This window comes from Phalacrocorax aristotelis, chromosome 2, assembly GCF_949628215.1.
Source record: "Phalacrocorax aristotelis chromosome 2, bGulAri2.1, whole genome shotgun sequence".
Taxonomy (NCBI): Eukaryota; Metazoa; Chordata; class Aves; order Suliformes; family Phalacrocoracidae; genus Phalacrocorax; species Phalacrocorax aristotelis.
In genome coordinates, this window is record NC_134277.1 from 10315092 (window position 1) to 10335937 (window position 20846).

General features: G+C 35.4%; 1 protein-coding gene across 3 annotated transcripts in view; it reads left to right on the plus strand.

The window, feature by feature from the left end:
• Positions 1–20846, plus strand: part of UBE3C (ubiquitin protein ligase E3C) — a 76798-nt gene that overhangs the window by 21420 nt on the left and 34532 nt on the right. For all 3 annotated transcript variants that reach the window (XM_075082374.1, XM_075082375.1, XM_075082376.1), the window contains exons 10-16: positions 1340–1527; positions 8887–8973; positions 9675–9832; positions 10170–10402; positions 15541–15645; positions 16747–16834; positions 20442–20539. In XM_075082374.1, coding sequence (XP_074938475.1) covers positions 1340–1527; positions 8887–8973; positions 9675–9832; positions 10170–10402; positions 15541–15645; positions 16747–16834; positions 20442–20539 — 957 coding nt within the window. The remainder of the gene's footprint in view (positions 1–1339; positions 1528–8886; positions 8974–9674; positions 9833–10169; positions 10403–15540; positions 15646–16746; positions 16835–20441; positions 20540–20846) is intronic.

The window sequence follows — 20846 nt, forward strand, 5'->3', positions numbered from 1 at the left end:
TGATATTTCACCACGTTTAGGGTTCATTTAGAAAAAAAAAAAAGTCTCAGATTATTTTGCCTCAACACACTGAGCTGGGGATTGTGGATTTCCATCTCAGGCATTCTGGGGCTTCCTGGCATCTTGCTGTTTAGGTATTGAAAGCAAAAGTGACCAGCTCTTCTAAGAGATACTCTTCCTATGTAAGTAGGCATTATTTAATGTAAGTTGACGTACATTTCTGAAAGATGCAGCATTTTTAAGGCCTCAATATTGTGAGTAACCTCCTATGAAGACCTGTACTGCTGGGGAATACATGCAGCCTTTTCCTTGTGCATTTTTAAATGCAGTGTGTTACTGTTACCCCAAAATCTTTACCAAGAGAGTGTGAATAAAATACTTCATTTGCCAGACACGCACACACTGTATGTGATGTGAACATTGGCAGATTCTACTTGTGGCTTGGAGATATTTGTGATATTTAAGAGCTGATCAGGTAAAAACAAAGCATAAATTTCTGTTCACAGGTAACTTACAGTAATTTGTAAATTAGAGAAGATCTGCTCTGAGGAGGCTTTAATACATAATACTATTTATTGCAATATGTTTTTTTTGTGTTTCTCCTGTGATTTTTTTTTTATATATCCATGTTTTCATGCATGCCTGTCATACCAAAAAAAAAAAAGAGGGTGGGTGGGGAATGCCTCTATCTTAAAAATTTGTAATTGGATAACTTGTATCCTTGAATGAGCCAGACTGCTTTGCTGTGTTGGGGACAAGATAAAGAGAGGAATAAGGAAAATAAAATGTTGAGCTCCACTCAGTTCTGTGTCAAGAGAAAGCATTCCTCTTCATATGCTTCTGGTACTACACAAGCACATGTATTAGCCACCCTGAAGTTTCTTGTTGCTTGTTAACTCATGGATTATGAATGTGAAAATACTGTTTGTAAAGGAACTTAGAGTAGATATCCATTACTGGATTTCATGCCCAAAACTGATTGATGTCAGGGGAAGAGATGACTATTTGCATATTTTATGCCAGTAATTGATCTTGCCTTATTGAATCCAAGTGTTGCAGAACATGCTTACGTTAAAGGGACTCTTTCCCAGTGGCCTAAGTGAGAAGATTGATACCACAACCCAACAGTTGCCTACCTAGGGATTTAAGTTGGATCTTGTGGCTGCTTCTAAGAATGCTACTGGGATATACATATGTGCTTACGTTTTAATTATTGTGTGAGAAAATTTTATGTTCTGGTAAAATTCTGGGTTTCTTTTTTTTTTTTTTTAAATTTTTAAAAGGGGATACCTGATCATTAAAAAGACGTAAAGCAACATTTTCTTTGATATGCTTGTAGGGTGATGGAAGAATATCAGTTCAGTACATAACTGAGGAGTGTCTAAAGAAATTGGATACAAAGCAGCAGACAAACACTCTACTGAATATGGTTTGGAGGGATTCAGCTAGTGAAGAGGTCTTTACTCTGATGGCATCAATCTGCCACACACTAATGGTACAACACCGAATGATGGTGCCAAAAGTCAGGCAAGTATAAGTAATAGTCATGTTGAACTGTGGTACATCTAAAATTGGTTTTATTAGGTAGGCTTATTTTAAATACCCTCTGCGTGCCTTTCTGTGTTTTCTTTTATGATCAGCTGAAATAATTAAGAATTTCAGAATTTAAATAATAATTCCAGGCAAACCAAAGAGTGGATTCTTTCTATTTCTTATTTTTCTTCTTGTTCACTGTGCTGTCTCTGGAGTAACCACTGAATCCAGAAGTGTAAGCTCTTGGTTTGTTTAGTGAGTTGCAAATAAGTTAGTATTCTATCACCACACTGAGGACTATGGAACAGGTGGTGTTTGTGATCAGAAAATCACACACAAATAGGGATTGAAAAGATCCGTGAAAGGAGTTTATCTGTCCCCTTGCTCAGAGGCAGTGTTAAGCATCGTTCTAGCCGAAGTTTGTCTAGCTTGTTTTTAAAACTTTCGGAGATACGGATTCCACAGTCTCTCCAGCTAGCTGAACACTGAAACCAGCTTGTTCTCTACCCTCTTAAATATATAGCCAAAATCTCTCTTGCTACAAATCAAAATGATTCCTAACTATTGAAAATCACTGTTGTTGTTTGGGAATGACTTTGGTACCTGAGGTGGAGATAAGAGACTTGTTCATTTGTACAGCATTCTTTTACAAAGGCTGCAAACCACAAATGTCAGTTAAAATAGCAGATTTTTGATGTTTTTATTATCATAGTAAGATCCATATAAGTATTAACGCTGTTCTGGTGCAAATAGTTTTGACTAAGTATGTAGTTGCTGGTAGTAAAGTAAGTATTTAGGGAATGTTGTAAACATAATCAATTCAAACTGCATTGTAAACAGTGATACAGAAAACTAATTAGGTGCTATCTTAGCTGAATGGTGTTTATAGCTGTTAGAGGAAGTAAGATGTCAGTGAAACTGTGATTGCTCGATTAGGGTAATTAGTTCTTTGTAGACTAATTGCATTAGAGCAGGATGTGAGACCTGAAGATCATAGCAGCAGTGGAATTAGTATGCCCGCTTTATTGTTGCAAGTAGTACATTGCCTTGGATAGTAATTACTGAGTTTAAATGCATCACTGCTTTGACTTGAGGTTTGCTGGTGAACTGTGTGGAAAAGGGTGTTTAATGAATAAAGAAGTCACACAGAACTTTAATTGTATGAGTATGGCATCTATTTCCTCTAAGAAGCCGTATTGGGGCTTTGCAATTATTTGTGATAACAAGCTAGCTACACATCGGATAAATACAGGAGTTATGGAAGCTCTACTCAACATCTTATAACGGAAAGCAGTTTACAAATTTAAGCTTTTGAATAGCTCCAAAACAGTTGAATGTACCAATTTTAGAAATAAGTAGTAGAGGCACTTAAGATTTGTGTCAGTAATACCAGTGGAGTTACTTTCATGGTGAAAATGAAGTTAATTCATACAGGTATTTGTTAAATTAAAGTAGACATTTAATTGCTAATTCTGACTTATGATTGACTTGGAGGTGTTGGGTTTGCCAGGCATCATCGTGTCAGGAGGTGTCAATCTTTTATCCTATTCTCAGTGCATTTTAGACCTGGCCAAGAGTTACAAAACAGCTATTCTAAACGTTATTTTTGAGTGTTTTTCAAAGGACATTTGATGCTTGTTTTTAAGGTAGTAAACACTGTGCCATTTCAAAAGAGAATGAAAAGATTTTTTGTCATTAATTTCCACTTTTTTTAATTGCCCAATTTTTATTTGCCCAAATGATTTTGTCAAATTTAATGATAGTCTTTTGAAAGATGCTTCACTTGTCTTGTTTTGAAACTAACTTTAAAATGACTTAATATTCAGGGTAAAGTATAGCTATTTAATTAAACCACATGGAAATAGTTAAGCAGAAATAATTTATTTAAAATTATATGTTCTAAGAGCTCAAAAATGCACTTTTCCGTTAGGAAACATACTGGGTCAAATGGTTTAAAAGATAGAAAAGGTTGTTACAAAGCCTTTGCTTATTTAACAGCATTTACAGCTGTAATAGAAAATAATTATAATTAAAAACAAAGGCTGCAAGTCTGCAAAGTGGGATGCTAAATAAAGATAATAGTAACTGAAAATAACTTTTCAATGACTGTAAAGAAAGGCTAAAGTTAACAGAGACTTTGGAGGGAGGAAACAACAAATATCTCTCTATTGGTTTAATAGTTCTGAGGCTTTTCTCCTTCTTGAAGAAACTCGTAGTATAGACGTATGTCACTCCATTAAAGCTGAATGCTTTTTCTTCTCGTGGCTTCTCAGTACATCTTTGATTTGACTGATGATGATATTGTATGGCATTAAGAACATCGGTGTTGCTGCGTTAGCTCGGTAGTTTCTTTGTTTTGTAGCAGAGATTAAGAGAGAATGGAACAAGATATACCCAGAAGTACCATGTAGTTTTGAACAGAAGGAGCCAGCCTCTGAAGTTCCTTTCTGATTCTCTATGGCGAGTGGTGGGATCCAAAGGTGGATTACTGGAAAAGCACATTGCTCTGGGTTAGTTGTTAGGAATTTTGATAAATTCTGAATAAGGTCTGGAAAGATGGCAATTAAAACCCAGTTAAAGAAAAAGGCCACAAGACTGGAAACCTAGCTGTAGCTAGTGACAGTAAGCCAGACTGGAGGTATAGAATAAAACCTGATTATTGTGAAGTGCTTGGGAATTGTTCTTGTTTTCAGAGGGGCAGCGCTTTCATCTTTTCACTGTAAAGTTGATATATATTATTGAATACAGTTATTTAAAAAAAAAAAAGAAAACATGAGTCTTGGAACGTAGTTCTTATAATGAGATTTGCAAGACTTGTTCATCAAAATTTTACTTTGAATAACTAGTAAATTCTGTCTCTGTAAAATATTTAGGGGCATAATTTCATAGACTTCAGGTTATCACTATGGCTTTAATATTAAATAGTGATGAAAACTGTGCTTGTACTGGGACTTCAGTCACTACTGGCCGTCTGATCAGTGTCCCAGAGTGATTGCTAATCTTGGCTTAACAGTTTCATAGTGATTGTACATTACTACTACTTAATAAACGTAACACTGCTAAGCTTAACCTGTGGTTGAAAGTTGTTTGGAAGACTGACATTCTGGTGTAATACGAGCAGCCTGGCTTCATACTTGTGCTGAAGATACTTACGCATTACGTGAGGCTATTTTAGTAATTCTTTAGGGAATGTTCTTATATTGTTTTGCTTTTTTAAAAACCAGAAACATTGATGTTTTTACTTTTTTTTTTTTTAAAACTTTGCTTTGCATTCTTGGTCCAATATGAAGAGGCGCATAAGCCTAAAGCAGCCTCAAGAGTGGTATCGTTCATTTAGCAATGGCTGCGCATGCTGCCTCATACCTGTGACACCTTGCAATTCTGAAGTGTCCAAACATGCTGCCCTGGCAGTAGTGACCTTTCGCAGGCTGTATGAGCTCCTCTCATTCTAGTGTATTCTCTTCATTAACTTAAATGGTCTCAGTGGGAAACTGGGCCCAATTTATGACCTAGACTGAAAATCATGCCTTTAACTAATTAACTTGTAGTGGTGCCTCAGCTAAATTAAGCTTAATGGGTCATTTAATCTGTCCCATTGCGCAGGAGGAATTTGACGCTTTTTTTAAACCAGAGGTGCCCAAAATGCCATTCTGGCAAGTACACATAAATCATGTAGCCTTTGTGGACGATAAGACACCTAGGGAGAGAAACAAGGTTCTAAATAAATGATCGTTATGTACTTACTTTTGGGAGCAGATAATTTAATTTGGTATGATTAAAGTAGATACTTAACAGAAATCAGCGGAGTGAATTTAACTCTGTCATAGCCTGTGGCTGAGGCAGTGTGCATTTTCCCACTTGAAAAGAGCTTATCCTTTCTGGTAGTTGAAAAATGGTGGTTCTTCCGAACTACAGTGCTAAATCTGAATATTGAAATTTACAGAAAATCTATTAATGAATCTCTTCTATAAAACCATGTATAATGATTTCATAATAAAGAAGTTGGTGATATGTAGTGATATTTTTCAAGAAAATGCAAAACCACCAGATGAGAGGGGTAAAACCCAGGATTTAAACTTTAGATGCTTGGTTTGTTTTTAGAGTAGTACAAATATTGGACATGAAACCCCTGAGTTAAATTATAAAAATATACCTAAAAAGAAATAACGTCTAATCTTTCTGATTTCTGGTGTTTGTGTGTGGTTTTTTTTTTCTTTAAAGGAAAAAGTGATCAAGATTACATGGATGTTCAAGCTTTACATTAACTAATCTCTGAACTTTGTGGATTGATAATGCTTTGTCTTCAGGGTAGAAAAACTATCCCTGCAATGTTCTGCAGTTTATCAAGAATTATTATCTGTTGTGTCATTTTAATGTAGTTCTACCTGGAAATGCTGTTTTTTAGCAGATGCACGTTTTTTCTCTGTCAAAGAAAAAGACCACATGAGGTGGATTTTGACCTATTTTAATTCTCAAAGTTTTTATTTTTTACTTGCTAATTTTTTAGGCTTTTTATATTTTTTCAATGTGAAGGCAAAAATTTTGCTACTTTTTAGTACAGTCAACTTCTTGAACTTTTGCAGAGATCTGACTTTCCACATCCATCCTTGCATTGTGATATTTTTTTTTTTTGTTACCTTTGCTATCTTCTACTTTGGAAGCCAATTTCTGTACTTGGAGCGGGAGGGTAATAGGCTGTTTCTGTTGTCGTTCCTTTTGCAATGGATTATATTTCAGGTGAATCAGTGATGTAAAATTTTTGTAACGCAAAGCATAATTCACCCTTCTGTGTTCAGTTTGCAGCTTCGTGTTTATTTTCTGGTAACAGTACGGAAACTTTAGAACTTACTAATTCATCTGCTTTGTATTACATAGGTATTTCATATTGACAAAATAATCTGTATGGTAACATCTTCTACCAAATTTGCATTTTTGTATTTAACCAGATTTTCAGGGAAGGGAAATGTGAAAGTTGAATACATTCAGCATTTCTGGAATTGGGCCATGAAATATAGCAGTTGCTACAATTGGCTGCCTGAATTACGCATATGGAATAAAAATGGCTTAAACTTAGACAAAGGTTATTATTATAAGCTCTTAAGGTTTGTCCTTTTTTTCCCTTCATTATTGCTGAATACTGCTAGAATGAAAAAATGAATTACGTTATGATAGGTTCAGTGTCCATAATGTTTGTTCATTTCTGCTAAAACTATTACATAATTTCCAGGGATGATTGTAAAATTAACAAGTTTTTACTTGGAAGCCCTATGAGACCTAACGGCACTGTGCCAAATTACTTTTCATTTCAAATATGAGGCTGAAAACTGAAGGTCACTGAGGAAATTTCTCATTTCAAAAACCAAGATGTCTGAGCTATAATTCAGATACTTAAACATCAAAATACAAATCCTTATTCTAAATTAGCTAGGAATAATAAGCCCTTCCTTACATGATAATGCATAATTTCCACCCAAATGTCAAAATAATGTGACTTCAGAAGGAAGTAAAATTCCCATGTATCAAAATCAGGTTGAATTTTTTTCAAAAATTCCACTTACTTGAAGTAGAATTTAATTTTACAATAAAACTTAGCTTAAACTGGCATTAGCTGCAGTTGCTTCAAATTTGACTCAAACTTAGTAACGATCACCAACATGCAACTTCTATGGAATATGTGAAGCTCCCAACTCTTTTTAAAGGTACTGATCTGTGTATTTAAAATCCAAAGTTTTTGAAACAAGAGGGCTGATACTTCAGCAAAGACGTGCTGCAAACCAGAGGTTGCTTGTATTTCCCTTTCCCTTCTTCTGCACGCCCCCATTCTAGTTCCAAAACTCCCTGTACCTGCAAAACTCGATCCTTTGTTTGGTGAAGAGTTCTGCCTTTCCTAATGCTGCTTTATCCTCGCACAGTTCCTTGTCTGTGCAACTGGCGTGGTGAATGCGTGTGAAATGAGAGCCTGAAGAAGGGACTAGCTGTGTGGATGCATGAGAATATCCACAGCAAGAAGAGATTGCAGGGCTTCAGCAGCTAGTAAGCGAGGACCCAGAGGCATATGGCACGATACAGTATTTGTTTGTGAGTGGGCGTGTAGGTTTTCTGGTGGGTTTTTTTTGTTTTAATGTCTTTAAATGAATTGCTGCTTGGACAATTTTCAAATGTTTTTAAGTGTTTACTGATATTTTACTTTTTTCCTTAATGAGATGTGTGCTTCCTTTCCTTTTGCCATCTGGCAAATTTTAATTTATCGCTGTGGTCTGTAATAAATCCAGTTTTTTCGGGCAGCAGCACTTGTAGTTTACCCTCCCTGCTCCCATTTCCCAGCTTCCTACCTCCTGTATGCATGGTCACAGGGAATTTTGATATTATGAGGCTATTGACCTCTGAGAAGAGATGTGGATCTGAGTATCTGTTTTACCTTATTTATTCAAATAGTAATTAGGAGACCTAGGAAAGTAGCATTTAGGATAGCTAACTGAATACAGTTCTTCAATATCAAAAAAATGACAGTTTAGTCAGTCAAATCCTGTTTGGTTTCTTAGAAGATATTAATTGTTTCAAATAATGTTTATCACATTGTTGCTTCCTGCAGGGGAAAAAAAAACAGGCTAGGGGGAGACCTTTTAATTTCAGGAAGCTTTTTATTTCTTGTTTCTATAAAAAGTATCATGCCGTAATCATGTCTGAAATAATATAGTTAAAGTCAGTCCCTGTATATAACTGACCTGTGAACATACACATTTATTTACAGTTGTATAAACCATTTTCTGTCTACAGATGGATTAGTGTATGTGCATGGGTGACTGTCCTGACATTGTTCTGTTGATGTTGTTATATTTGCCATGCAGAATATTCCAGTAAAATCGCTACATAATTTTAAATCGGAAGTTGCTTTTAATGTAAATTAACTTTAAAGTATTTTAATCTATGTTTCACAAATATTACTACATTTGTTAGTGTCAGAAAAAACACGGAAGTGACCTGTTAAATAGTTGGTGTGGTTTTCTATATTAGAATATAAAAAATTCCCAGGCAAATAACTTGGAGAATGTATTTTTTTTTTAATTTAATGTGTGTTTTAATTTTATGGAATACTGAAAACTTGGGTCTGTATCATGTGGTTTGTTGCTGAGTTAATGAAAACTCTATTTTAGGTATAAGGATTTATATGCTTGTTTTCCAGCTTCGGGGCTTGTACCAGATTTGATTAGAATAAGAGCCTCCATCTTGAAAAAAATAAATTTTAATTGTTAATGTTTGAGAAATGCTTGATGGAAAAGTTTTCAGAGGAGCATTGTGTTTAGTGAATAGAGTATTTTGGAAGATACAACTTACTTGAACTTCCTCTTGCAGGCTTCTTTATAGTTTAGCCTTTAATGCCAGATTCCTGAGGCATCTTTGGTATTTGATATCTTCAATGACTACACGAATGATCACAGGGTATGTATTACACCATTTCTGAAACTGAGTCTTTGTTAATATAGAGCATATCTAGTGAAAAGAGAACGAGGCAACTTGTGGTATGACAATGCTTGTGGAGATGGGTGAAAACAAAACTGTAATGGTTAATTAGCTCCTATGATTTCATAAAACCGAGCAAAACCTTGGGAATTGGACAGTTGTAAATAATTACAGGTAAACAGATAAAATCTGTATTTAAAAAAAGGTAGATGTTTTGTGGATTTTGGAGTGCTTACTAGCTTCAACATAACAAACACTGAAGCACTAAGTACTTTGTCCCGACTATCTGAGTTTTATCTCGCATACTTTGACTAGTTCAGAAATTGGTCATGGCAGAAGCATGTTCCCAGGTACTGAAGCGTTGGACCTACAGCTTTGTTCTCTGCTGACATGCACATTAGTTACTCTCTCTGCTTTGTGTCTCTGTTCTAAACCAGAAATTATCTGCAGTCTCTAATAGTTAACGCCAAGGTTTATTATCAAGACACTGAGATACTATAGCAATATGAACATACAAAGAGTAACCTTATTTTACAAGAGTGGGAAATAGTAGTTATTTAACTGAGAGTGCTGTCCTAATTTTGCTGTAGGAACTAGTAAATATTTTTGCTAAAATGCTGACGTTAGTACTTTTTTAGAGTATTTAATTATCTCTTTAATTTTGCATTTTATATTTTAAGGTCTATGGTGCCACTCCTTCAAGTGATTTCAAGAGGCTCTCCAATGTCTTTAGAAGACTCTAGTCGAATTATCCCTCTCTTCTACCTTTTTAGTTCTTTGTTTAGTCATTCACTTATTTCTATTCATGATAATGAATTCTTTGGTGATCCAATAGAAGGTGAGTTTCAGGCATACTAAATAGCAGTGCTTTGCAATGTGTTTTTGTGTGAGGCTGCAGAGTTCCCTGGGTGATGATTTGCTGACATCTGTGGGGAAGGCTCTTCTGGGCTGACTTGCTGGTAGTCCCTTAAGTACTCAGCTGTCAGCTGGCTCTTTCATGGTGATTGCATTTAGAAAAAAGAGGAAAAAAATAATGGTCTGCACCTTGGGAACCCTAGCTTTACAGGGTCTGATATGGAAGTTCTTAATCATGATAATTTTTAATGAGTTAGTGAAGAGAGTGAAGTGAATAAGAAAAAGACATTTAAAGAAACTTAAACTTGTGTTTTATGTAGTTGTAGGTCAAAGACAATCATCAATGATGCCTTTTACACTAGAAGAGCTTGTAATATTATCACGCTGCCTTCGAGATGCATGTTTAGGAATCATAAAGTTGGCTTACCCAGAAACAAAACCAGAGGTTCGTGAGGAATATATTGCAGCATTTAGAAGTGTTGGAGTAACAAAAAATACAGAAATGCAGCAATGTATACAGACGGAACAAAAAAGGTGGATTCAGTTATTCAAGGTAAATTGTGTCAATTTTCAGAACATATTTAAATAAAATTTTCAGGCTTTTGCTGAAGGTTCTCTGATTATACTTTTAACACAGTTATTAGAAGGAATATGGATTTGGGAAGGTTGCTTTTTGGCATATATGCTAAAACTTGAGTAACTAAATTCTGAGAACTGTAACAGGTTTTTTTTTTTTACTTCTGGCAACTCTTAATTTTCCTGCTCATCCTGCTTATAAAAAAGTTACTGTATAGAATACAGGTTTTACCTTGCTGAATGGGAGTCGAAGTTACTTAGGTATGTCATTATAGCTTTATGTAGGTGTGAAATTCTAACTGAATCATACGATTACTCAAGCACTTCTGTACTAAAGGCTTCACTAAATTGGTACTATGCTACAGTGGTTTTGTTGGTGTTCTGCTACAATATGCTGGTGCTACTCCTTTTGGGTCTGCTGGAATACTAACGGGATGGTGAATCCAGCTTAGCAAATGTAAACGTAATGTATGTTCTTTCTGGATATCTACCAATGTATTTCTGCTAGTTTTATCCATGGCATCCTACCTAAGACATGAGTTAAGAGAAGCTGAAAACGTTGGCAGGAAAAAACCTAATATAACTGTTGCCGAAAAAAAGGAGTGCTTGACTTGTCATGAAAATTCTGCAGCAAACACATCTAGTCAGCTAAAATTGCTCATTAAAGAAGTGGGAGCAGAAGAAATGCATTTTCCAAATTGAATGCTAGATTTACAGTCTGTTTAATACTGGCGACCTCTCGCACACTAATGTTCAGTTCGAGTCATCAGCTGTCCCTTCAGGTCTTTTATCACTGCTTTTGTCAAGCTATCTATTTAATTGAAAGAAGTTAATTGAATGAAAATGATCAACTAAGCTTGTATTAATATTGCTAATGGAACTTTCTTCTTGGCCATGTTTGGAGAAAGATGTCATGCTAGACTTTAGGAAAGGCCCATTAAGGCTTGCACTTAACCTGATGGGCTAATTAAGGAATGCTTATTCATTCTACAAGTCTAAGATAGCCTCTATCCAGCCTATTCTGCCTGATTTTACAACACATTTCACTTATGAGCATAAGCATTAATAGCAGTGAGAGTAACTGATAATGTTTTGATTGCATTGAATGCAGTCCTAATGCACCACTGAATTTGTAATTTGCACGGATTGATCTAATATATGTTTGCACAATTTAATTTAATTACTTGTCTTTAAATTTCCAAATAAACTTTCGATTTAAAGGTCACAAGTGAAAACCCCAATATGTCTATTTTTCAAAGGACAGCATGCTAGGGCTATTTTTATGTGTGCAGTTTATATCACGCCATCTTCTATTTATTCTCTTTAGTTTGTCATATTTAATCACACTCTTTACAAGCTTCTGACATTTCAGGTGAATCTGATCATATTTTGCTGTCATTCAGAAAGTTGTAAAATCCCAAGTTACTCTGTCCCCCTTTGGCAGTCAGGAATTAAACCTGTAGGGGAACTGTCTCAACTCGGTGTACTCTTTCTAGTTTCAGGAGCCAGGGTTGTCTTCCATTAGCTGAATTACCCTCAAGATTTTCATTTGTATCTCCAAGGCTCTGGTTCTACTCAAAAAAGTAGCTAATAACAAAACTCGCCTTGTTTCCTCCTTCAGGAACATAACATTGCAGATAAAAATTCAACACAGCTAAAGTTCATCTCATCAAGACCACTGTTATGCAGCATTGAGCCTTTCCTGAGGGCAGCTTCAAAATAGCTTCTTGACAGTGAACATGCAGCAGTATCTTCTTCCAAATCACTAAACCAAAGCTGAAGTAGTTCATTGTAAATATAAGGTGTTGAAGTAGAAAATACTTTTCTTTTTTACTTTGTCAAATGTGAGATATTTATATTTTGTAAATCTTTTGCAAGCTGTCTTCAGAGAAAAAGTCATGTCCCTTCCCTATCACCTATGCTTTTAATTTCTTTTTTCTTTTAATATCTCACACTTGTTTTGCATTTTTCCATACCACTGGTATCTAATGAAATACATTCCTGTATATATATACACACACAAATATAGGCTTTACTTCTGCAAGGTAATGGTAAATCTGAAAACAGTGAGACTGCTGACAGTGAGGTGCTTCTTTGCTAGCAGATTGGAGGTCTTTGAAATGGTAACATTCACATATGAAAATGTCTTTATTCAGCAGAATCCCTCTTTTGCTTGGTATAATAATATTGAATAGTGTAGTCAACTGTTAGAGATTCCACAGAGGGACTTAAGTTATGAGTACGTGAAAATGGGTTTTGTCAAATAAAAGAATTATTTCACTGTCTTGAGTTAATCCAGTGAAAATAAGTTGCTAATTTTGCTGAATTCTAGTTTTGATTATTACTTGCACTTGGTGTTTTATTAAAATGGGGATTTCTTTCCAATATCATTTATTGTAGTGGGTCTTTCCTTTCAATAAAATACATCCTTACCAAAAATTTTTCAAAGGATTCCTGGGCTTAGATTGCTAGTGTTCTCAGTACCTGTCCGTTACATAGAAGGAACTCTAATCTCACCTAATTTGGTTAGGCTTCCTTCAAGGATTCTTTAACTGCTTGTAAAATATTTTATTAGTGTGGTCTTCATATGGATAATTTTTTCTGATTTTTTTCCTGTTTTTTTTTTTTTTTCTTTAGTATAGTGGTAATGGAACCACAGAGCTTCAGTGACTATTTAACCTGAATTTTATAAGGGCAAGGTGATGAAAATTCCTGTGTAATCAGACAGTTCTGTCTCTATTCAAGACATTACTTTATAAACTAGATCTTAAAAGGTCTTTTGTATAGTATCTACAGACAAAATCCTTTAGAAGGCCCATTAAACTCTTTGTTACTCTTGACACCGGCTCATTAAGACTGTCTTAGCAAGATTACTACAGAAATGTTTTGTGTATGTTTTTATTTCTTACTCAGTTTTCAAGTGCTATAGTTCCAAGTTGCAGAACAGATGGCTGTTCATTGTAGTAGTGAAAACATCTTTAGGCTAGTAATTTAATATTCTGTTGATTCCACTTAATTATATTTTATGTAGTGTTGGGCTAAGTTGGTTCTGCTTTGGAGAGGAGGCGTGCAACCAAGTATGACAATAATGCTTGAGGTGGAGTAGGTGTTAGCTTGGTATCTCTACTTCCCTCCCCCTCCCACCCCCCCGAATTGGAAGAAGCTGCCAAGAAAAATATTAAAATTGCAAAGACACCCTAGTGACCATGATAACTAGTTTAGGCACATCTTAACAAAATTGGGAGGCTGAGAAAAATGGTTATCTACTCAGTTTTTCATTTTCTGACTGTGCGGTTATCATAAAGACAGAATTACCCTTCATCGTTTTAATTCCTTGTCAATAAAAATGAATTAAACATAGTGGTTTAAGATAATGTGCTTGTAGTTGGTTGAAGTATAGGTTTAGGCATCATCACCTGCTACGGTTCAGTTGATGAATAAAAATTTAGACCACTGTTACCAGGTGTTTTCCAGGTAAATGCTTATACCTTCTGTTGGAAAAGGGCTTACTGACTTAACATCCTAAAGGGCTTTTACCTAACACATTTTGGTTTGTAAATAACATAACAATAATACAGTATATGTGTGCATATTAAATGAAAATTACAACCAGCCACCCCACACATATAGTTTTAGGTCTGTGGGGACTTTTTGTGCTCCTTATGGTGATCACCAGAAGAATATTTGGTAACCATCCTTTTTCTGGAAATGGTCATCTTGTAATCTGCTTTCAGGCACATTTGGGCTAGGCCCTTCTCAGGAGTGGTTGGTTTTACATTCTGAATCTGGTATGTTGGATCCTGTGATAGTCTTATGGTAGTGTTTACCATGCAGTGTAAACAACCAAGCTAGTCACGCTAGGATCTGTTTTAATAGATAAAAGAATTTCGAGGATACAGTTAATTTGATAAATTGGTATCTACTTCTGGATGAGATGGTCATCTTTTCTCTTGTCAGCTTTGAAAATACTAACAAGATATTTGTTGACAAGAAAAGGAGCCTGTAGTATCTTTTCAAGATGTAGGCCTTTACCCTTAAAATATCAGCATTAGTTTTTTCACGTGGATAATCACCGTAGTATTTGGTCAGGTCATATCATCAGCAGGTTCTTATGATTTCTCCAAGGCACCTTTAGTTGGAAATGCTTTAGTTTGTTAATGCAGCAACCAGAAGTACTCAATCTTTCAGGTACTTTGGAGATGAAACTTTTGCTGTTACATTTTGCTGCCAGTGTAAGGCTTCTGCCCTCTACTTTGCTACCTTCTGAAGTCGGCGTTGATTTTTGTACAGTTTGGCCATGGAGAAACACATCTTGTGTTGGCTACTTAGTTAAGTTTATTGACTACAGGCAGAAATACCCACTGCTTATTAGTTGATCCCTCAGAATTGCCTAGGTGTAGAGTGATACAATGACTTGAGACAATGACCTGTGTCTTGAGATGGCAAGTGAAAGTTCTATTCTTCTGTGGAGCATTTTCCTTGAAAAACAACACACATAAATTTAAGAATCTTCCTTCTTGTGAACAAAGATGATGTACAAATCAGCCAAATTGTTCACAATCTCAGTTTTGGAATGAGAGGTATTAAGGAATAGCAGTATAGTTCTGTCTTCTAAAACGTACATCTAGTCACACATTTGATTTCTGAAAACCTATATAAGCAAAACTGGAAAAAAGAATAATTGTGGAAAAGACTATTGTATAAATGACCTGGTTAGGCATTCCTTACTTATTTAAAGAAATTTAATGGTGGTAGTAATTTGTTTTCTTCACAAACTCGGAGCTTCCCTGCAACTTCGTGTTACAACTTCTCAGCTTTTCCTGAACTGGCATACAACTTTTTAGGCATGCAGGGTCCTAGGATTACCTAGTCCTAGGTAGTCCTAGTTCTTAGGTTTTGTAATTAGACTTTAATAAGCCAATTTTTTTGATGACTTGCAAGTGAACCACAATTACTTACTCATGCTCTGTGGTATTTAAGAGCAAGTTCTTGTAAGTTAAAAATAAGTAACAATTTCATACGTGACTGAAAGGTTTTCTTAAGTTTTTGCTTGTGGATTATACAATTTCCTTCACAGTACTAAATGTATACTGAATGTTTGTTCCTGACACCTAGGTCATCACAAACTTAGTGAAAATGTTGAAATCTAGAGATACAAGGAGAAATTTCTGCCCACCAAATCACTGGCTCTCAGAACAAGAAAACATTAAAGCAGATAAGGTAAGAGTAATACCCCTTTTCTACATATTCTTACAGGTGCAAAAGTTTTAATGGTGAAGTGTTTGATTGTGGACAGTATCAGTGATCTTGACGTTGCACAGATATAGTGTGGTTTAAAACCTGGAGTAATGCTGCTTTTCTCTAATGTATGAGTTTTGCATCTGTTAAACTTCTGTGTTAAATCAAATTGTTACTCCATAAAATAGAACCAACTCTTCAGTGTGACAGTGTAAGGCATCTGCATTTGGATCAGAATTGAAAACCTGGTGGTTTTGTGTTGCATTTTATTTTCTAGTTACTTTAAGTACCTCTCATAAAAAGAATTGCTCTGTAGTGGGGGAAAAAACCATCAAAATTCTCTTCTAAAATACAAGAAAATTCAGGAGCATTTTCTGTACTTACTTCAAGTAGACATTTTTGGTCCCTGAGAGCTTTTGAAAAAAAATGGCATTGTTTGAGCTTAAAAAGTGTGTATGTGCGTGCAAAAGAAAACGCCACTAGGAATGTGCAAGTACATCCTTTGAATCATTGAAAACTTGGATCTTAGGAAGCTAGTTTCACCTCAGATTGACTACTTTGGATTATTAGATATCTTAGCAGTTAGAACTTTTACACAGAATAGTTAACAGTGAACTAACTCTTCTGTTTATTTTTGATGATTGCACATCTGCTTGCCTTGTGTTCGAGATTTCCATTTCTGTGTGAGAGTTCTTTTATATTTCTTAGGAAATAGTGGCTACGCACCTTAGAGAAAGTAGTAGTGGTCTTAAATTGTGATGCTAACCTGATTCTCAATACAAAGTAAACAGAATTTATTTGACATCTCAAGTTCAAAGTCAGCTTCTCTAGTATCTTACATACCAGAATTTAATGGAACATTGCATGGTGTTTTAAAATGATAAACGGAATTTATATTACATTGTTGTTAATTTTGCAGCTCGGCTTTCAGGCACAAGTATAAGGAGGCGGGATTAGAAACGAAGATACTTAAGCATTCAGAGATCCTCTTGGATGTAACAACTTTATGTATTTACTATGTAGTAGTAAATTGTAATATGTAATTAGATAATGTGTAACTGTGAAATGCTGTTAATTTATTAGGTTACACAGCTGTATGTGCCATCAGCTAGACATGTCTGGAGAGTCAGAAGAATGGGAAGAATAGGACCATTGCAATCTACTTTGGATGGTAAGATACTGTCTGTGCAATTTTTGCTTTGCTTAGTCAAAATAACAATTTGCCTTATGCAAAGAAAAATCTACCTTTTGTAGAGCTCAGTTGAGTATTTTGTATAAAGATGTAATGTTAGCCAAAAGCAAGGCAATCTTTCATAATTTTGTTTCAGATGTTTTAAAAAATGTGTGTTTCTGTCCACCTGTGTGCATGTCCTTAGACTATTTAATGTATAACAGCTTTCCCCAAGCTTCTGCTGGGATTGATGAGGGGAAATGATGAGGTGGAGAAATTATATGTGTTAAAAATATTCTTATTAATATGTATAAAAGGCAGTTGTATAAGATAAAAATTTAATAAAGTTGCAGAAGATGTGATAAAGCATCGAGGTTTTGCCTTTGCTGTATACTATAAAGAAACGTCTTTATTATATATTATACTGTAACAAACAAGATTCAGGTACCATGATAAGTATTAATTACTGTTTATAAATATTGTCTCTAATTAGATAAGGCAGAAAATTAATCCCTTGAATTACTCAAAATATCTGGACTTTATGGAACTTCCAAAGAAAGATGCCAGAGTTGGACCAACTTAGCAATCAGGGTAAATTTACACTAGTTTAGATGTGCCAATATACTTTCTCATGTAGACAGTCTGTTTCTTTCAGCTTTTCATACCTCTGTATTTTCACTATTCTAGAATTTTACCTTGCTATGCTTAGGTAAAATAGTCATTAAATCACTAATACTTGTGAAGATTTAATAATGAATTAAAAATGGGGCCTTTAAGCAGCAGAATAATTCATCTATGAGAGTCCATACTCTCTTTCAAGATGATGTAATCTGCTTGAGTATCTTAGCCAGATACAGTAGATCATTTACAGAAGACCGTAGCCTTTTTAATGCTGCCACAGAGTTATACAGAATTAAGGGCTTTGTCCAAGGTTGAAACCTAAAGACTTCTTATAATCCCTTTTTTAAAATTTGAATAGCTATGATAGTAGAAGTTTACTTTGATTACATTATTAGACTAGTTGCCAGATAACAACAGCTAGTTGGTCCAGTGTAAGTACTCCTCAGAATTTTGAATCTAATATTTTTTCAGTTTAGTTTCTCTCTTTGGAAATTGCCTATTTTAAGTGGCTGATAATACGAAATCTTTAAAGCAGGTGTTCTAGCCAAAATTGCCAGGCTTCAACAGGCCTGTATCCTGTATACCTTACAGACTTAACATCAGTAATCCATTTCTTCCATTGACCTGCACGGCTCTTGACAGCTGTACTGTCTTGATGTTCTTCACTGTCAGACCTGGTCCACATTTATTTGTTCCATTCTTCCATTTCTCCCCCATGCTACTACTCTACTAGTCTCTTTCCTTTCATACATACAGTATCTTGAGCTCTCCCCCTTGTCTTCTTTCCCATAACAGCACCAGTTCCCTCCATTTCATTACTTGCCTTGGTCGGGGCAGTTGATGGATAAGGAGTGGATGCGCTGTGGCTGGTGCAGAGCAGCTACATGCCCTCATTTTGCTGGCTGGCTGTCAGAAAAGCTGACACACTCAACAGAGCAGATAACTGAGCTCTCCTTGCTGTTTCTGTAATCAGGTCACTAAAGGATTTTCTCTTTTCTATCCAGTTGAAACTTTCCCCCAAACTTAGTATTTTTTGAATCTCTTATTCTCTGTCAAAATTAATCTGGTTAGCTCAAAAGGTGTGTTGGAAACAAGGTGGTAAGGAAAGATGGCACAGTGTGTTCATGAAAACCTAATTTTCATATGAAATCAGGCTAAAAAAAGTGCAGTCAACATAAATGTGTGAGAACAAGCAGGTAACAATGTGAGCATGACTTGTTTAATCCCTCTTGACTCCATATGGGTTAAAGCCAATTAGCATCAAAGTACTGCTGAATCACATATGGTCATGTTTATTTGTGCTTTTTCATTTACTTAAGTGGCAGACTCGTGAGTTCTAAATGCCCTCTGTATTGATGACTCCATCCCATACTTCTCTTTAAAGAAAGAAGCTGTGATGGAGAAATGCAGATAAAATTGACTAATTGACTGGAATAATTGAACTGTCCAAGCCATGTAGTAGTTTACCTTTGCTGTACATGCACTTATTATTCAAAATGCTTTTAACCCTTAGCTTAATAGGCTGCATACACTGACTTTAATTAAAAATGTTTACTAAGTAAACTAAGGGTAATCACAGATAAGCGTTTTATCAGAAATTCCAAAGGCTTGCAATGTTGAAACCTGCCCCAAATGAATATACGTCATGTATAGTGATGTTTTGGGTCACGTCATGTTAAATTGGTGCTTAAAATATCCCTACTTAAAGTGCTTTGAGGAGTAGAACCAAATTTAAACAAAACAAACAACCCCCCTCCCCTCCCCCGCCCCCCCCCCCCCCCCCCCAAAAAAAACCCAACCCAAACCACAACCCCAAACAAAACCAAACGAAACAACCCAAAACATTGAAGTGTTGTCCAGTTGCAGCAGGGCAGCCAAATCCTAGTCACCACAGGTAGGAGCCAAAGGAAGGAACTGTCATCATAAACTTCCAGACTGCGTAGTAACATGAAAGATTTACTTCAATTTTGTAATATGGTCTATAATCTAGACTCTGAAGTCCTCTTTCAAGGTGATTATTAAACATGACAATGAAACAACTAAGGAGTTGTGGGGTTTGTTTCCACTGCACACTGAAGCTAGGTGAACCTTTAACCACAGTGTCTAGTCAGCGAGCAATACCACTCTCTTCTTTTTGCTGCAGTTTATGAATTTTACAGTCAGCTATGTGCTCAGCAACTGAGTTCCTTCCCAGGAAGTTAGAGCAGGATTGTCACTTCTACTGTGCATTACCCAAAGTTGAGTTGTTTCCTGAAAACATCCTCTGTGGGTATAAGAAGGTTCAAAGGAGCTGCATGATAGCTTGGGAACCGCATGCAATTGAATCTGTTGCTATGGCTTCTTGAATTCTTTTCTAATCTTTTTTTCTTGAGCACATTATAAAGTTTCTGGATGTTCTTTTTGCTCTATCTGCAGTGACTAGGATTTAATGTGATCACTGTGACCTTGCTGTTGGGAGAGAAAACCCGTTGAAATAAATGTTATCTTTCTGTTGGTTTCATTAGATTTGATTTAATTCTTAGTTTTTATGCCTAAAAAGATTTCATTGAAAGAACATGGTGTAGTTGAAAGCACAATACCTTTAAACTCTTTTGATCATTGGGCTGGGAATATTGTGTATTCCTGGGTGAAAATTCTGATTATTTACACTTTCTTAATTGTCTTCTGTCATGTATTTTTTCTTAATTGAAAAATTGAAATGTCAATAGTAAGAAAATAACTTCTTTTATTCTGAATAAAATAGAAAATGCAGGAGTAGTTATATTTGTACACATTTTGTTTTCAGTGTGTTTTTACTACTTATATTTCAGTTTGCCTGCAGAAATTAATGTTTAAAGAAAGGTAGGGCTTGGTGTGACTATTTAGTAAATAAAATATTTTAATGTGTGTATTTTTATACAGAGTACATGGAGTCACTTAATACAAAATAAACTGTTTAAAAAAATGTTCTTTCCAAAAATTTTAAAATTATTATTTCTGTTTTAAGTGGGTTTGGAACCAGCACCTCTGTCTGTGTCTGAAGAACGACAACTTGCAATTCTGACAGAGCTACCTTTTGTAGTTCCTTTTGAAGAAAGAGTAAAGGTACCTGCTTTCTAATTTAATATGCAGTCTTTTTTTTTTTTTTGTTTTTAATACGTGTAAAAAGAACACTTAGCTAAGTAGAAACCGGATTGTTTCCCTGCAGAAGGATATGACAGGCCATACTGTTTTTCTTCAGTACTCCTGTGGCCACTGAACATTTGAAATTAATTACTTTTCTCATTTTTTACTAGTTATGTTAGCCTTTATAATAATTGTATTAAAATGAAAAACATGTATTCCAAGATATACGAGAGCAGTTGTATGCTTATAATGAACTGCAGTCCTGAGTCAATAGTTGATCTACATG